Below are 15,804 nucleotides of genomic sequence, written 5' to 3' on the forward strand. Positions count from 1 at the left end.
TTCTGGACCAGCCATTTTCTGTTAACCTCGCTGGCAAACGCTCTCTGATCTCATACCGTCTACAGCTATGTCTTTAATTTCTGTGATATTCAGTGAGGAATTCTCATTACTAGGATCTATAATCAGGTCATTATAAATGACATGTTCAGTTCGATAAGGATGTGCAAGCGGAAGTCATCATCATGATATCAGCTATAAGGGGAAATCTGCAACATGTCATGTTGTAAATCCTCAAAATTCCAGAGTTGAAATGAATGGGACAGTTATGCAATGTTTCTGCTTGTGAAATTTCAGTTCCTATAGTGCTGCTAATAGCAAAGGTGCCATCAATAACACAAACTCATCAAATGTTCCAGTTTAAAGTCATTTTTATTACTGTTATTATTATCAGCAGCAGCATCATTATCATTAGCACAAAACTAAATCCACTAATAAAAGAAAATCACACCCCAAAGGCATGTGTCTTGCTGACAGTGAGTCAACAGTATCTTCATGTACAAGGGACAGCACCCTGAGGATAAAGACCATATCACAGCTTGACAATCAACTCAATAATTCAACCAACATTATTGAGCACCTAGGCACAATGGGAGATTTAAAAATGTGTATAAGAATCCCTGCTTTCAAGGAGTTTGACAATCTAGTAGGAGGTATTGAAGAACACCAAGAAGAACACAGGGCCACATGAGATCAGTGACATAATGGAATCAGTGCCATGTATGAAGTGTTATTGGAGAGATTAACATCACATTCAGTGGGAAATCAGAAGAGGTTCCACAAAGAAGGTGGCACCTGAGCTGGGCTTTGAGGAACTAGAAGGATTTTGGCAGACTGGCATGTGGAGAAGGGAGACTACAGATGGAGAGAATAGTGTGGGCCAAAGCAAGGCCATGGGAAAGTTGGCGGCATGTTTGGGGAGAGAATAGTCCAGTTTGGCCAGTGTATGAGATCTATTTAAGTGGCAATGGTGTATAAAATGCTGTAAGTTATATAGGGACCATATTTTGAATGGCTCTGAATGACAGGCTAAGATTTCTGATCTTTAATGTATGTCACAGTAACTATATTTATTCACAGCAATAAAATATGCAATTATTTGTGAAGAGATATGGTCATTTACTTCCAGATTTCTTAGGGAAACTCAAGTGGTTTCTAGGAAATGTTATCGCATTGCTATCAAAAATGTCCCAGCAGATAACACCAAGCAATCTACAGTAAATTTTTCTATTTTGCATGCAACTACACTCTTCCCTCAAAGTCTATTCTTTCTATCCATCCAGGGACCACACCTCTTCCCACTCCCACCTCCAGCTCCACCAGTTCTTGTGGCACTTGATGAGTTGAGGCAAGTCTAATTTAGGATTTCCAGCCACAATTGCCACTTTGAAACTAGGACTCACAGCCTTGAGAAGTGAGAGTAGTTGGGGGGCAGTAGTGAATAATGCCATGAAAATGCAGCCATCTGAGAAGTTCTATGGAATCCCCATCCTAAGAATCAAGCTTAGTCCTTTGAAATGAGAGTTCCTGGTCCTCCACTCGGTTTAGTCCAGAGGACAACTGGAGGGGTCCCAGAACTCACAGTGCCCCAATTAAAGTCATCTTTTAAAGTTTCCTCTTATTGTCAAGGGATTCCTTAAAGGAATGACATTTCATCTAGGTTACAAGTTATTCAAAGTCCACGTGAGTCTGAGGTTGTTGAAGCTGTGGAGAGACTAGGGTGACTTTCTCTTTCTGACCAAGGAATCCTGTTGGGCTTTGTCTGTGCCCAATAGGCTGGTAGTTGGGAACTTCTCTAGTGCACTGATAGTTCAAAAATGCTATAGAATGGTTGTATTAGGTAACCAAGCCAAAAAAGTAAGCTATGACCAACCTGGAAAAGCTTAGAATAACAAAGTTGCCATGGCCACATTTGCTGTAGCTAGTCAGTCTTTCACCTCTTTCCTGAAATGAAACTTCCTCTGCAGGAAGTCATGGATAGCTGTAGTGAGGCCCCATGTCACACTGGACCTTAGGATGACCAGGGAGCCTCCACGGTAGATTAGGAACACCTTTCGGCCCCGAGTGTCCCACACGTCCTGGGCAGAGGCCCACAGGCTTGGCATGCTCTGCCAGCCAACTTGGGACTGCATATTGGCAACTAGCACAATCAGAGGATACAGAACGAGGCAGATGATTGCTCCATTGACACTCCCAGACACCAAGGCAGGGACCCAATGAGGCAAGCCTTGCTGTGCCAAGCCATTCTGGATGGGGTCCTTGAAGGAGAAATACAGAGCACTCCCCAGGCTGTTCCTGAGAAGGACAGGCCAGAAACCACGATAGTAGCCCAGAGACAGCCGCCCCCAAAACCCATAAGAGTTGAATTCCTTGAGAATGCTGAAGGTGCTGGGGAAGCGAGCTTGCTTGCGACCATCCTGGAGCACATTCTGCACCCTTTCAAAGGGGCTGAGTGCCACAGCCTCCACCACACCAGACATGAGCCCTGCAGCCCAGCGGTGTCCCAGGGAATGTGGCCCAACAGGGGAGAGAGAGTACAGCAGACTGTCATAAGTCCCAAACAGCAGAGTCCCTTGCAATGTCTTGGAGAGAAGGGGTGGGTAGATTCCCCGGTAGAAGTATTGAGGGCCTTCATGCCACAGCTGTCGTACAGCCTCTGATACTGCCACAGCATGGATCTGTTGCCGGAACACAACCTTATAAATAGGAAAGGTCAGAAAAGTAGACATAAAGTTGGAAACAGCCCCAAGGGCGTAGGCCTGGGGGTGCCAGCTTTTCTTTCCTGGAGCCTCTGTTCGTATCCAGTGCTGAAGCTCCTTCCCAGGAGAGTGGTCCTGTTCCCCCATGCTGAGGACAACTGCGTGCAGACGCAAGGAACTGGCAAGAGTGGAGAAAAAGAGGTTAGACGGACCATTAAATTTGTTGGTGAGCATTTTCACTGCTTAGAAACAGAGCCCCAAAAAACTCAGCTCTAAGGAAACGAGCAACTCTCTGGGCCAATTTCTGAGAAATAGGCACACTCTTAAGGAAGAAATCAACCTTAAATTAAAACAAAGGCAGTTAGTTTTTCTGAACAGTCACCTCTACAGTGTTTTGCTGACACAGCAGATATTCTAATATTCAAAGAAGGTTTAAGATTGAAGAAAATGAAATTGGGGAAGGAAGGCTCCAAAACCTATTTTATTCAACTTTCACCACATGAAATTCTGCATTTAATAAACTGCTAGAATAATAACCTGCTATTCTCTTTCCAAAAAGTGGCACTATCTGACAGAAGCAGAAAGGCATTCAAAAGTTATAGCCCGGTACTTTCTCTAAAAGTTGGTAGCAAATTTGGGGAGCAGGGAATCTCCCTCATCTCTCTTTCTGTAGATTCCTAACCATGCTGTAGCTGTTTCATGGCAACGCCCTGCCCCCTACTCCCAACTGAGGAACAGAAAAAGTAGCTGTTCCTGGAAGTTTAGCACCAAAAGACTCCACACCTGGCAATTTTCAAGCCTAACCTTGTAGACCTGTAGATATATGATAGAGCAGGGGTTCCCACCCTTGACACTATTGACATTTTGGGGCCAGATAATTCTTTGTTGTAGGTATCTGTCTTGTGCACCGTAGGATGTTTAGCAGCATCCTGGCCTCTTCTCGTTGGATGCCGGTAGTACCAGTTGTGACCCACTCAGCTATGACAAGGAAAAGATATCTCTAGATATTGTCATATGTCCCTTGGGAGCGGGAGCAAAATTGTCTCTGGTTCAGAACCACTATACAGAGGGACAGAGGGAAGAGGCAGTGTAAGGACTCTAAAGGATTGCTCTCATCCCAGAATGATCCAGGAGCACGTGGGGTAGTATGAGAGGTAAATAGGGAGCCAGGGCACAAGAAGGAAATTTGGGATCAAGAAGAAATGAATGCTTACTGCAGATCTGAGAACCTGAAGGATTTTGTTGTGAAAGAAATAGGGGCTCCACTGGGCTGAGGAAAGAAAGTGCTGCAGTGGGAGATGGTGTGTGGAGGAGAGGAAGCATAGAGCTGCATGGGTAGGGGAGAGGAAGAGAGGAGGAGAGGGGGAGAGGACACGACGACCCAAGACCTGGCAGGGCACTCACATCTTGACTGACAGGTAGCCTGGTAGGAATTGCAGACCCGGAGTTTGCACACAGAATCCTGGGCTGGGTGGTCCTGAGGGAAGGAGGGTATTGGGGCTGTAATTATGCTTGCAGTTGATGGCCTGCTCAACAGGGACAATAGGGTCAAAGGGGTGCCCCAGGCTGAGTCCCCGAGGGAGGGGTAGAAGGCAGGCACTGCAGGAAGCCCACTGCAGCCTTCCCTGGGCTGACACACCCAGGACCTGCCTCTAAGTGCCTCTCCTCCCGGAATCACCCCCACGGGCTCCTCTCTGGCTTCTTGCTCCTGCTCCATCCAAGACTCCACAGTCTGACCTTACAACCCTACCCTCCCTGGAGCCACACTCTCTCTTGGTGGAGGGCTGTAGGCTCAGGCTCCTGTGCTCTGCCATCACCCCTCCCCCACCCTGCATTCCATGTTTGCCTGAAGCCTCACTTCCTTAACCCTCATGGCCAGAAGGAGACTGGGAGGGCCCCTCTGCCTGGGACCCTTTAGCTGAGAACTGGTCAGGAGCAAAGTCTCAAAAGGCCCACTCCCTGCATCCCTCTGGGGCACTTCTGGGCCCCAGGCAGCCACCTCCATCTCTCCAGAGCCAAAGAAGATGTCTCCCTTGCCCCCAGGCAGGAGGCAGATCCACTCAGGCCCCCAAAGCCATGTGGGCCCCCAACATTCCCCAGCTCACCTAGCAAGGGACTTCTTCCCCAGGTTTTACCTGCACCTAAAGAAGGATGGGTGGGGAAGGAAATGTCTGTCCCCTCTTTTATTTCAGAGTGCAATAATGTTCCACTTCCTCCCCACACTTTTCTGAGAAACCTATAAACACGTGTTGACTGACTGCATAAGGCAGGCTTACTTCTCAGAAAGAAAACTGGGCTAAGATTTGGCAGACCAGCATTCCAACTGCCGGTTCTGTTATCAACCTCCTGCATGACCTCTAGAAATTCACTGACATCTTGGAGCCTCATCCACCTCAGTTATAAAATAAGCAGACAAGGTGAAATGCTCTCTAGGCATCCTCATACTGTGCATGTCACAGGGGGCTCACATGGGGGAATTCAGGATAATATTTGATAGAGGAATCGTGCTTTTCCATCCCTGATTCCTTCTGCCATTTTTGCCAATCATTCTCAGGGATTAAAGGTGAACAATAACTTAGAAACACCTTACCTTAAACACCTAATTCATCATTTTATAAATCTAATTCTTTCCACTGAATGGGGGAGGAGGGAGTCCACTTTTCTCCCATGTATTTTTCTGTCAAGAAGCCAGGCTTTGGGGGCAGACAGACCTGAAACTGAATTGTGCCTCCACCACTTAGCTGAGCTGTGTGACCTTACGTAAGACACTTAACTCAGTCTCCATTCCTTCAGCTACAAAATAGGACAAGGGACCTACCTCAAAAGGCTGTTGCAAAGATTAATAAAATAAAACAAGATAAAGTGCTTGAACTCCATGGCATGGTGGCCTTGATAAAAGGTATTAAAAAAAAAAAAAAGATTCTTCCTGACTTCACCATCTCTCTCCACAGAGCACATGCTCCTGCACAACACTCTCAAGCCAGCCAGAAGCGGAAGAAGTGGTATGGTGGAACAAATCCTGTGTCCACACGGGAGGCAGGAAAGGCCTTTCTTCTCTGAATGTAAAGGTGTCATAGAAACAATTCCGGACAGTCTGGCCCCTTCACATGAATTCCAAAGTAGAGACCACAGAATGGGCCTGGAATCAGCCCCGAGCAGTTAGCCCAGCTATCCTAGGATGTGCCTGCCGTATTTACAGCCTAGTAAAGTGAGCCCAGGGATTCCAGCCTCCCCTGGCCAGTCTAGTCCACATGGACAGCCTGTGTGACTCCCCCAGGATCCAGCCCCTCATTCGCCCATTCATTCAGGGCATCCCTCAGCTGGTCCTTTGGTCAGCTCGCAAACACATAGTGATCATCTACTAAGTCACTGCGGGCAAGTCCCTGTGAAGCTAGAGGTGAACAGTACTTGGTGCCTGCTCCGAAGGGCTTGGGAACCTAGTGGAGGAGACAGGTCAACGATGAGCTAAACTATACTGGAAGGCAAAATAAAAGATGCACTAATCAAGGTCAGAGCAGAAAGACAAGAGCAATTTAGTCCACCTGGGACAGGGAGCGCTCAAACACTTTCTCTGAGGAGGAGCATCTGATTTGATCCTTAACTGACCAGTAGGCTCTCATTAAGTTGAGGAGGGAGGGCAGGCATTCTAGACTGAGGAAGAGGCTTACGGCACAGAGGCTTACAAGCATGAGTGGTGCATGGCACTGGGACACAGGCCGTGGGGAGGAGACAGAGCCGTGGCTGACAGAGAGGAGCCAATTTAGAATGAGGGCCATATTTGTTTTCCCCGCTGCAGCCTGTTATAGCATGAAGACACGGGCTCTGAAGTCAGACAGCCTTGGGTGTGAATTTCACTTTGCCACTTCTTAGTTTTGGGACCCTGGCCAAGTCTCTTCACCTCTCTGAGCCTCAGTATCCTTATCAGTAAAATGATTGTCATGAAGGTCACATGAGATGAAGTATATAAAATACTTAGCATAGTACCCAGGATATTAGTTGCTCCATAAGATATATTAGTAGTTTCATTAAAAATAAAATGAAATCTCAGAATCAAGGTAAGATTACAACTACATTGTTTTAAAGGCTGAAATCAGTCTAAAGCACTGGGTCGTCTGCAGAGTGCATTTGAAATTTCTTCTTTGGAAGACAGCAGAGAAGAGCCGTTCCTGGGCTCTGGAGTCTGACAGCCCTGGGCTGGAGTCCCAGGGCCTCCACTTACAAGTTATGTGGACTTATACAAGTTGCTTAACTTCCATGAAACTCAGTTTCCCTGTCTACAAAATGGGATAAAAATGCTTGTCTCAACAGGGTTGCTGAGAAGCTTAAGTGAGATAACAGATAGAAAGTTCCTGGCACAGAGGAGGCAATGAGCAAAGGGCAGCTATTATTGTTTCAACTGAAAGCTTTATCTCCTAACCTTCAAGCTTTTAAGGTTTCTTTGTTGAAATTGGAAAATGTGGTCTCATTAGAGCCATGAATTGGAACACACTCCCACACAAGAGGCCAGAGATAAGGGATGCTCTGTATCCAATTGAAGCCATCTTAGCAAATCCTCCTCCCAGCCTTGCATGAAGAGCCCCTTGCTTTGTTTTAATGGCCCAATCCAGGCACCTTTACACAGTCCATTTCCTTTCACTATCTTTTGCTGGAGCTCTAAAATCTATCCTTTGTCATATTTGATCTCACTCCCACCAGGTCCAACTGCAGATCCCCTAATTTGCCGATAAAGCCAATTTAAATACAGAACAAGAATCTGCTAAGACCCAGGGTCAGATGTCACGGTACTGGAGAGCAGAAGCAAGAGTCTGAAGGAAACCCAACAGCTACTGCTAGCGTCACCCCTGATTGTATGAGTTGAGTCTTCTCTCTACCTCTCACACCCTCTACCCTCTACCACCGCAGCTCTATTCCATCTGCAAGACAAAGGCCACAGTCCTCATATGGAAGGTGCTTCATCTCCAGATTTGAAGTGTTTACTCCAAGGAACTCTAGGTATTGGGGTTGTAAATAAGAAGGCAGAAAGGTGCAGGTAAAGTACCTTGGCAGGCTGAAGACAAACCACACAGCACTCAAAGGGCATCAGATTGTTCACTTGCTTCCAAGCATCAGGAGTCAAGAACAAGTCCCACAAGGGGCCTCCTAGCCACAGTCTACATAAGGGAAGTAAGACTTGCTCTCCAAGAACCGGAATTCATGGAAAATGGAACAGGTTTCCCAGTCACTGGGCTTCATGGCCCATTCACTCCAGACAGCCCTGCATGCCGTTTCCATGGAGTTGCTCCTTCTCTGGGGCCAGGGATGCCAAATCCAGCAGAGGAGAGGTCCCCTCAAGAGCTCACAGAAGGGCAACCTAGCAACCTGTCCTCAAGCCAGGAAATGAAAGAGCTGTATCAGCGGCAGAGAGCTGTGGCTAGGGGGTTAGGTCAAACTGTGTTTCATTTCTCACACTTCTCCCTCAAGTACAAGGTGAATGAGGATGATGTTACCAAGAAAGCTTGTAGAAGGGTGATTCCTCACCATTTCTGGGCCACAGACTTATTTGAAAATGTACAAAGCTACAGACTTAGAAAAATATACAGAGGGGGCGGCCCCGTGGCAGAGTGGTTGAGTTCGCCCGCTCCGCTGCAGGTGGCCCAGTGTTTCGGCGGTTGGAGTCCTGGGCGCCGACATGGTACCACTCATCGTGCCACGCTGAGGTGGCGTCCCATATGCCACAACTGGAAGGACCCACAGCTGAGAATGTACAGCTATGTACCGGGGCGGGGGGGTGGGGGGGCTTTGGGGAGAAAAAGGAAAAAAATACAATCTTTAAAAAAAAAAAGAAAAGAAAAATATACAGAGTCCAAACTCTTTGTAAACAATTTCAGGAAGGACCCTAGGTAGGAACCTCTGCTCTGCAGTTACAATTCCTGACAGATATGCTGTGGACAGATACATCGGCAGCAGGCTCATTCACTTATTACCCTCAGCATGATGTGGTGTTATCACAGTGGCTCACAGATCTCTCTCCACTTCAGAATTAACTACAGCACTGGTTAAAAATATAAATCACACTTTCCACCCCTAGTCCTAGTAAACCAGGATCCCCCAGAGGTGGAGCTCAGGAATCTGCATTCCTAACAAGCTCTCCACAATGATTCTGAGGCATCCAGCCTTGTACTCATACTTCGGTTAATAGCATGGGTTCTGGCGCCAGAGAGACTTGGTCCGAATTTTGGCATCAGTTTGTAATTTCAAGCAAGTCATTTAACCTTTCCAAGCCCTGTCTGCTGTGGGGTCATAAGCTATAGAAATCATGTTTTACTTTTTTTTTTTTTTAATAAACAGGCAGCTTATTGTAGCACAAAAAAATAGCATAAAAAAGAGAAAGAAAAGTGCCTCAGTTTCCTCTTCTGTACATAAAAGTTGTCTACCTCTTCCCCACTCCACTCCCCGTTGCCTTGCCGCCCCCTCCCTTAGCACTACCATCACATCAAGACTGCGACTGAGACAGTTTGAGACCACCAATGTAAAAATGCTCTCTAGGCGGCTCGGCTGGGCAAATAGCTGGAATTTGGAGAACAGACTTGAGTGCATAATCGGATGCTTATACTTCTCTGCCTTTTGATGCAGGGCAAGATGCCTAACTTTTCTGTTTCTTCATCTGTAAAATGGAGATAATAGACCTTGCTCACTAATTCTACATAGTTCCAAATGGGCCCTCCCATCTCCAATTTGGTTTTTCTCCTCTAACCCTCAATCTGAGAGTAGAGAGGATTGTTTACAAGGGGCAGCCTTTGAAATCAGACATGTCGACTTGGGTATGAACTTAGTCTGCACTTCTTAACCATACTGCCTGGGTACTGAAGTTCCCTCTCTGCTAACCGGGCACGCTGCTACCTCCTTCACAAGGCTGCTGAGAAGAACAAATGAGATGTCCCTGCAAGAGCATTTGCGCGCAGAAAGCGCTCAGTAAATGCTTCCCCCCTCCCTTCCCCGTATACAAAGGTGAGGAACTCATTGTTCACTTGATTTCTGTCCCACCTCGTGTTTAAGGCAGCCGGTCTCAAAGCGCGGAGGAGAGTGGAGGCAGAAGGGGAGAGAGAGAAGAGAAGCGAGGGGGAAGCAGCAAACTCACGGGTAAAATGTAAATCGGCCCGGTCGGTGCGTCCGAGCTGCACTTGACACCGCGCCGGCTCCCGCGCCTGTGTGCCGCAGCCCGGGTCGACTGCTCCCCCTTTTGCGAGCAAGGGCCTGGGGCCGGAGGCTGCGCGGGGACGCCGCCCCCGCGCCCCGCCGATTGGCCGCGCCAGCGGGCTCATCACGCTTTTTTGTCTCAATGGGCAGAGACTAAAAGAAGCGGCGGCTGCTGGGAGGTCCCGGCGGGTGGGCGGGGGCGGCCGTGGCTGCCATGGGAACCGTGCTGCCTCTACTCGGCTACCGCTCGCTGGGCGGCGGTACCAAGCTGCTCCTTTAGGCAGCTCTGGGTCGCTTAGCGGCCGAGGAGGCGTTATCTCTTTCCCCTGCAGGGCTGCGGATACCTCAAGGCGGCATCCACGGCTGTCCACACCAGAGAATCCGCTGCCCTCCAGCAGAGCACAGGTAGACAGGGGGCGCGATTGCCCCGCGCAGAGAGGACGGGGAAGCCCCAGCAGTACTGGGCGGCTCCCGGCTTGGGGAATGGATAACTCCAAGGCAGGGGAAGGAGCGCTCTCTTGGCCCGGCTGCCCTGAGAGTGGAGGTGGGGTTCAAATGGATGCTGCTGAATAGGTAGGATTTGCCTGGATTGGGGCAGGGGGGCGTTTTCAGGGGGATGGTAAGGGTCGAGGCTGGGAGAATCGCAAGCTGCCTGCTTTGAACCCCCTTCGCGTTTCCTCATTTCCTCCCGGGGAGGAATATGTGCGTGTGAGTGTCCAACTCCTATTCCCTTTCTCCGTGGCAGGCCATCAAAGACGAATCCGAACTTGAATTCTCTGTGGCTGATTGCAGAGCTGGTAGGCCGACGGTTTCCCCAAGAAAATGTAATGGAGGATTCACTTTGGCTTGTATTCAGAAGGTGGGAGAGGGAATTTTCCGTCTGGCTACAGCGGAGGGTGGGCGAGCAGGATGAGGGAGGAGACACGCTTCTGACCCTTCCCTTCCCTGCCCTCCGGGACCGCGCAGTCTTGACGCCCTGAGGACTGGGATCTACAACCCCCAGTTGTAGATTTTCTCGCGGACGGCACCTGTTACAAAACAGAAAGTGAAGGCGCGCACTTGTTTCCCAGCTCGTCTAAGTATCTAATAACGGGAAATTTTGAGAAGGGGATGTGGTTGAGACCTGACACCGCGAGTCTCAGTTTGATGGAGATCTTATTTATTAACACAAATCTGTTGAGACTTAGACCACTGCACTCTATTTTGAGAGCCCGACATTGGCTCCATACATTATTTCACCTAGAATTTGAAACAACAGTTGCTCTCTCTCCTGGAGGACTGGCAGGAGGGGATGGATGTGGCTCAGAAAAGCACCCTGTTAGCACGGGAACACCCACTAGCTCTGGAACGTTGTGATTGCCAGTCTCCTGCAAGGCATTTTTAGGGTAGTGGGCAAATATAAAATGTACTCCACGGTGTCCAGGAAGGTAGAGGGAGCAAGTGCAGACTGCTTCCCTGCAGTCGACTACCTTATTGACCATTTTTTTCCTTTTCTTTACAGTCCCTTCTGAGATGCAAGGAAGGAAGAGCCCGCGAACATTGCTCTGGGGATTCTTCCTGCACATTAATTAGGCTTTTCTAAAAAGCCTGAACATCTTGTTATATTCATATAGAGCGTCATCGTGTGTCATGGCTAGCATCATTTCACCTGCGGGTAATAGCCAGTGACAGAACACACGCTTGCCGCCTTGGGCCCATTCCATGTTGAGGTCCCTGGGGAGGAGTCTTGGTCCTTTAAGGGTCAACACGGCAGAAAGAAACATGAAGTTGTTCTCCGGGAGGGTGCTGCCAGTCCAAGGGGAAGAAACCTTGGAAAACTGGGGATCTAAGTCAATGGGGTCCTGCCAGATTGGAATATGTCTGAGGAGGAAAAGCTCAAATACTTGATAAAAACCCTTAGGGGCCCCGCCCAGGAGGTCATGCGTTTGCTCCAGGCGGCCAACCCCAACCTAAGTGTGGCAGATATCTTGCACGTGATGAAATTGGTATTTGGGGGGGGGGGGGTCTGAAAGCAGTGTCACTGCCCATGGTAAATTTTTTAACACTCTGCAGGCACAAGGGGAGAAAGCCTCCCTTTATGTGATCCATTTAGAAGTGCAGCTCCAGAATGCTGTTCAGGCAGGGATCATAGCTCAGAAAGATTCGAGCCAGACTCACCTGCACCAGCTCCTTTTAGGAACTGAGCTGAATGGGGACCTGCACTTCAGGCTGAAGCATCTTCTCAGGATGTATGCAGGTGATCAGGAGCATCTTCCTAATTTCCTGGAGTTAATCAAGATGATAAGGGAGAAGAGGATTGGGATGACACTTTTATGAAAATGAGGTGGCCCAAAAGATCTGAGCTAATCAGAAAGAGGGCAGCAAGCCCTGTGGCATTTCAGGGCCTTCCACTAATAGTGATCAGCAGTGCTGACTGCAAAGTGATAGAGATAGATGATACCCTTGATGACTCAGATGAGGGTGTGATCCTGGGTCTCAGGACCCTCCACTTACATCCATGGGTGCCCCTCTCCTCAGAGGCAGGGCCAGACCTCAGGATCAAATTCTGGTCATTGATTCCCCCGACAGTTCCCAGGCTCAAGCTCCTTGCACCAGCGATGGTTCTGGGTCTAAGAATGATGGTCCCGAGGATATACATAGAGCCAGGAAGCGAAAATACATGATCCGCTGTTCATATCGTGGCGAAGAGGGCCACTCAAAGGAAACCGGTGACAATGAGAGCAACAAGGCCGGGGTGTTTGAGAATCTGATCATCGCCCTGTAGGAGCTGACGCATATGAAGGAGGAGGGGTCAAGAGAGGTCCCTGGTGAACACAATGACCCCTCTGAGCCACAGTAAGGTGCTAGACCCAGGCCTAAGTGAACCCTTAACTGTATTCAGAAACTGGTGATGGGAAAAACTGGCGGGGGGCGGTGACAGTAACTAATCTACAAAGTGGCTCTCTTTGGGGAAGAAGAGGTCAGGGATACCAGCAACTTGGAGGGGATGGCCTGACCTGTCCCTGCTCCCTCCTCCATCCACCTGAGGGTCTATTCTCTGTATGTGTCTATTTCCTTGATGAATTTAAACCTTCAAACAGGAAGGAAAATACAAAAACGAAAGTACAAATTACCTGAAACTCTCCTCTTGTGTATAACCATTGTCAGCCCTTTGATGAATGTCCTTCTAGATATTTCCCTATACCTGTGGATACAGATAGATATATGTATAGATAAAAGTGACCAAATATAACTGCTGTTCTATACTGTGTATTTCGTCACCAAACAATATATCTTGTGGACTTCTATGTCAATGAACGTATATAAGTATTAAGTTTAATGTCTCTGTGTGTGATATTACTTTTAGGAATATAGAGGAAAAATAAATAAGAGAACTAAATATAAAAGCTATAATAGGAGGAGATCATACTGCAAAATGGAGTTTTTATCCACTTCATTTACAGATGAGGAAAATGGAAGCTGAAATAGGCTGAATATCTCCCAAAGAGCCCCTTATCACAACTGACCTGTCTCCTCCATAACAGAGTCAAGTCTGCACCTGCTATTGCCTGGGCTGCAATAGAGCACAAGAAAAAAGACAAGGCACAAGAAAACTTTTGAGGGCGACAGATATGTTTCTTATTTTGCTTGTGGTGATGGTTTCACAGTGGTATGCGTGTGTCAAATGTTATACATTTATTTAATATACTTTAAATATGTGCAGTTTATGTCAATTATATCATAATAAAGCTGTTGAAAAATTTTTTAAAAGTCTGCACTCACTAGTTAATAATGTTCCAATGCTTTCTTCTCTAATGCATCCTGAGAAATCTGATGATGGGATGGATGGGAGTGGGGGCAAACATGGGAAATGGGTACTTCAGGGGCTCCATTACATTGTTCAGTTTGGGTAGGGGCCTTCCCTGGGTACATTCGTTAGATTGCTGCTACTGCTGCTTCTGGGCAACACCTGGTGGCAACAACAAGACTGTCCTTTGGGCTGACACTACCTTCTGCCTTATCCCCAGTTACAGAGAAAGCAGCTACTTATGAGAGCTCAGTACCAAGAGGCTCAGCACCCTCCAGGCCTCACCCTAGCTACATGTTAGAGGACACCAGCAGCCCAAGGCCTCCAAGCTAACCTCTCCCGGACACAAACAATGGAAATAGCCAGGGAAGGAAGAAAAACAATCTGGACGCCAGGGCATGAAAAAAAATATGGGAATTAGAAAGCCCACATACCCTTTTAGAACTGAGGGCATTAAGAGGGGAGAGAGAGCACAGAAGGACCTTCCTGGACACCTATGCCTATTCCACCTCATGGTCTCAGATTGGAGGGTGATAAAAAATGACGTGTGACTTCAGTTCTTGAGAGTTCCATGTTCCTTGCAGGTATATCAGTTCCTACCCTTGTGAGCATGACAAGTTTGGTGGAGGGATGATTTCCTTTAAGGCAGGGAGTGAAGCGAAATGAATGCAGACCTGAGGACATTTGTCAGGAAGGAAATAGAAATAAGAGGACAGAATGTGCTGCAGTGGGAAATGGTGTGTGGAGGAGAGGAAGCATAGAGCTGCATGGGTAGGGGAGAGGAAGAGAGGAGGAGAGGGGGAGAGGACACGACGACCCAAGACCTGGCAGGGCACTCACATCTTGACTGACAGGTAGCCTGGTAGGAATTGCAGACCTGGAGTTTGCACACAGAATCCTGAGCTGGGTGGTCTTGAGGGAAGGAGGGTATTGGGGCTGTAATTATGCTTGCAGTTGATGGCCTGCTCAACAGGGACAATAGGGTCAAAGGGGTGCCCCAGGCTGAGTCCCCGAGGGAGGGGTAGAAGGCAGGCACTGCAGGAAGCCCACTGCAGCCTTCCCTGGGCTGACACACCCAGGACCTGCCTCTAAGTGCTTCTCCTCCGAGAATCACCCCCACGGGCTCCTCTCTGGCTTCTTGCTCCTGCTCCATCCAAGACTCCACAGTCTGACCTTACAACCCTGCCCTCCCTGGAGCCACACTCTCTCTTGGTGGAGGGCTGTAGGCTCAGGCTCCTGTGCTCTGCCATCACCCCTCCCCCACCCCACATTCCATGTTTGCCTGAAGCCTCACTTCCTTAACCCTCATGGCCAGAAGGAGACTGGGAGGGCCCCTGTGCCTGGGACCCTTTAGCTGAGAACTGGTCAGGAGCAAAGTCTCAAAAGGCCCACTCCTTGCATCCCTCTGGGGCACTTCTGGGCCCCAGGCAGCCACCTCCATCTCTCCAGAGCCAAAGGAGACATCTCCCCTGCCCCCAGGCAGGAGGCAGATCCACTCAGGCCCCCAAAGCCACAGGGGCTCCCAACATTCTCTGACCCTTGTAGGTTTACAGCCCTTTATTCCTCCTCACCCCTCTCTGAATCTACCCTTAGAGGGGATCTGCCCACTCATCTGTCCTAGATTAAAATCTCATTCCTCTTTCTGCTCACTTTTTCTCAGTTTTACTCTATAAATGCTTGTTGAATGATTTACCCAGATAAGCAGTTTATGCTGTCATAATCTCTTTCTGGGATCAGGTAGAGTAAAAAGAAAAATAAGTAAATACTACCCCTCCCACTGCCCTCCTTTTCACTGGAGTTAGCTTGGGGGTTCAGTACAGACCCCTGCTTTGAAAACCTGTTTTGTGATTCATCCCCTTTTCTGCCCTCCCCCATGCTCTTCTCTGTTGTGTAAACTCGAAATTGTCTAAATTTTTATTTCACCGAAATGATGCAATCTTGAGACTTTATTTCACTTTGTGTGACACTGGCTTTTCCTTTACTCAGGAAATATGTTTTTCCCTATTCAGAAGACATGGGAGACCTGGGCATTCAGATCAGAATAAGAAAGTTAGCTGAAAGAAGGCTTTTAGAGAATTTTGTGTTGATAGCCTTCATTTAAGAATGTGAGTTTTTCCCCTTCCTTTCACCCTTCATTCTCATTAG

At 48.2% G+C, this 15,804-nt stretch overlaps 2 protein-coding genes across 2 annotated transcripts; one reads left to right on the plus strand and one right to left on the minus strand.

The window, feature by feature from the left end:
* Positions 1-348: 348 nt before the first annotated feature.
* SLC25A53 (solute carrier family 25 member 53) lies at positions 349-10,160 on the minus strand. Its single transcript, XM_008542203.2, has 2 exons — positions 9,814-10,160; positions 349-2,874 (listed from the first exon to the last, which is right to left on the minus strand). The coding sequence occupies exon 2, from the start codon at positions 2,841-2,843 to the stop codon at positions 1,923-1,925; it is 921 nt and encodes a 306-aa protein (XP_008540425.2). The 5' UTR covers positions 2,844-2,874; positions 9,814-10,160; the 3' UTR covers positions 349-1,922.
* On the plus strand, positions 10,054-12,949 carry ZCCHC18 (zinc finger CCHC-type containing 18). The gene is given in 7 exon segments (XM_070606705.1): positions 10,054-10,445; positions 10,618-10,731; positions 11,374-11,697; positions 11,700-11,863; positions 11,865-12,156; positions 12,159-12,341; positions 12,344-12,949. Coding segments are annotated over 5 exon segments (1,203 nt in total). The 5' UTR covers positions 10,054-10,445; positions 10,618-10,731; positions 11,374-11,501; the 3' UTR covers positions 12,712-12,949.
* Positions 12,950-15,804: the final 2,855 nt, after the last annotated feature.

The sequence above is a fragment of the Equus przewalskii genome, chromosome X (genome assembly GCF_037783145.1).
Source record: "Equus przewalskii isolate Varuska chromosome X, EquPr2, whole genome shotgun sequence".
Classification (NCBI taxonomy): domain Eukaryota; kingdom Metazoa; phylum Chordata; class Mammalia; order Perissodactyla; family Equidae; genus Equus; species Equus przewalskii.

Coding starts and splice junctions, on each gene's coding strand:
- SLC25A53 (XM_008542203.2), bottom strand. CDS start 2,843: ATGGGGGAACAGGACCACTCTCCTGGGAAGGAGCTTCAGCACTGGATA.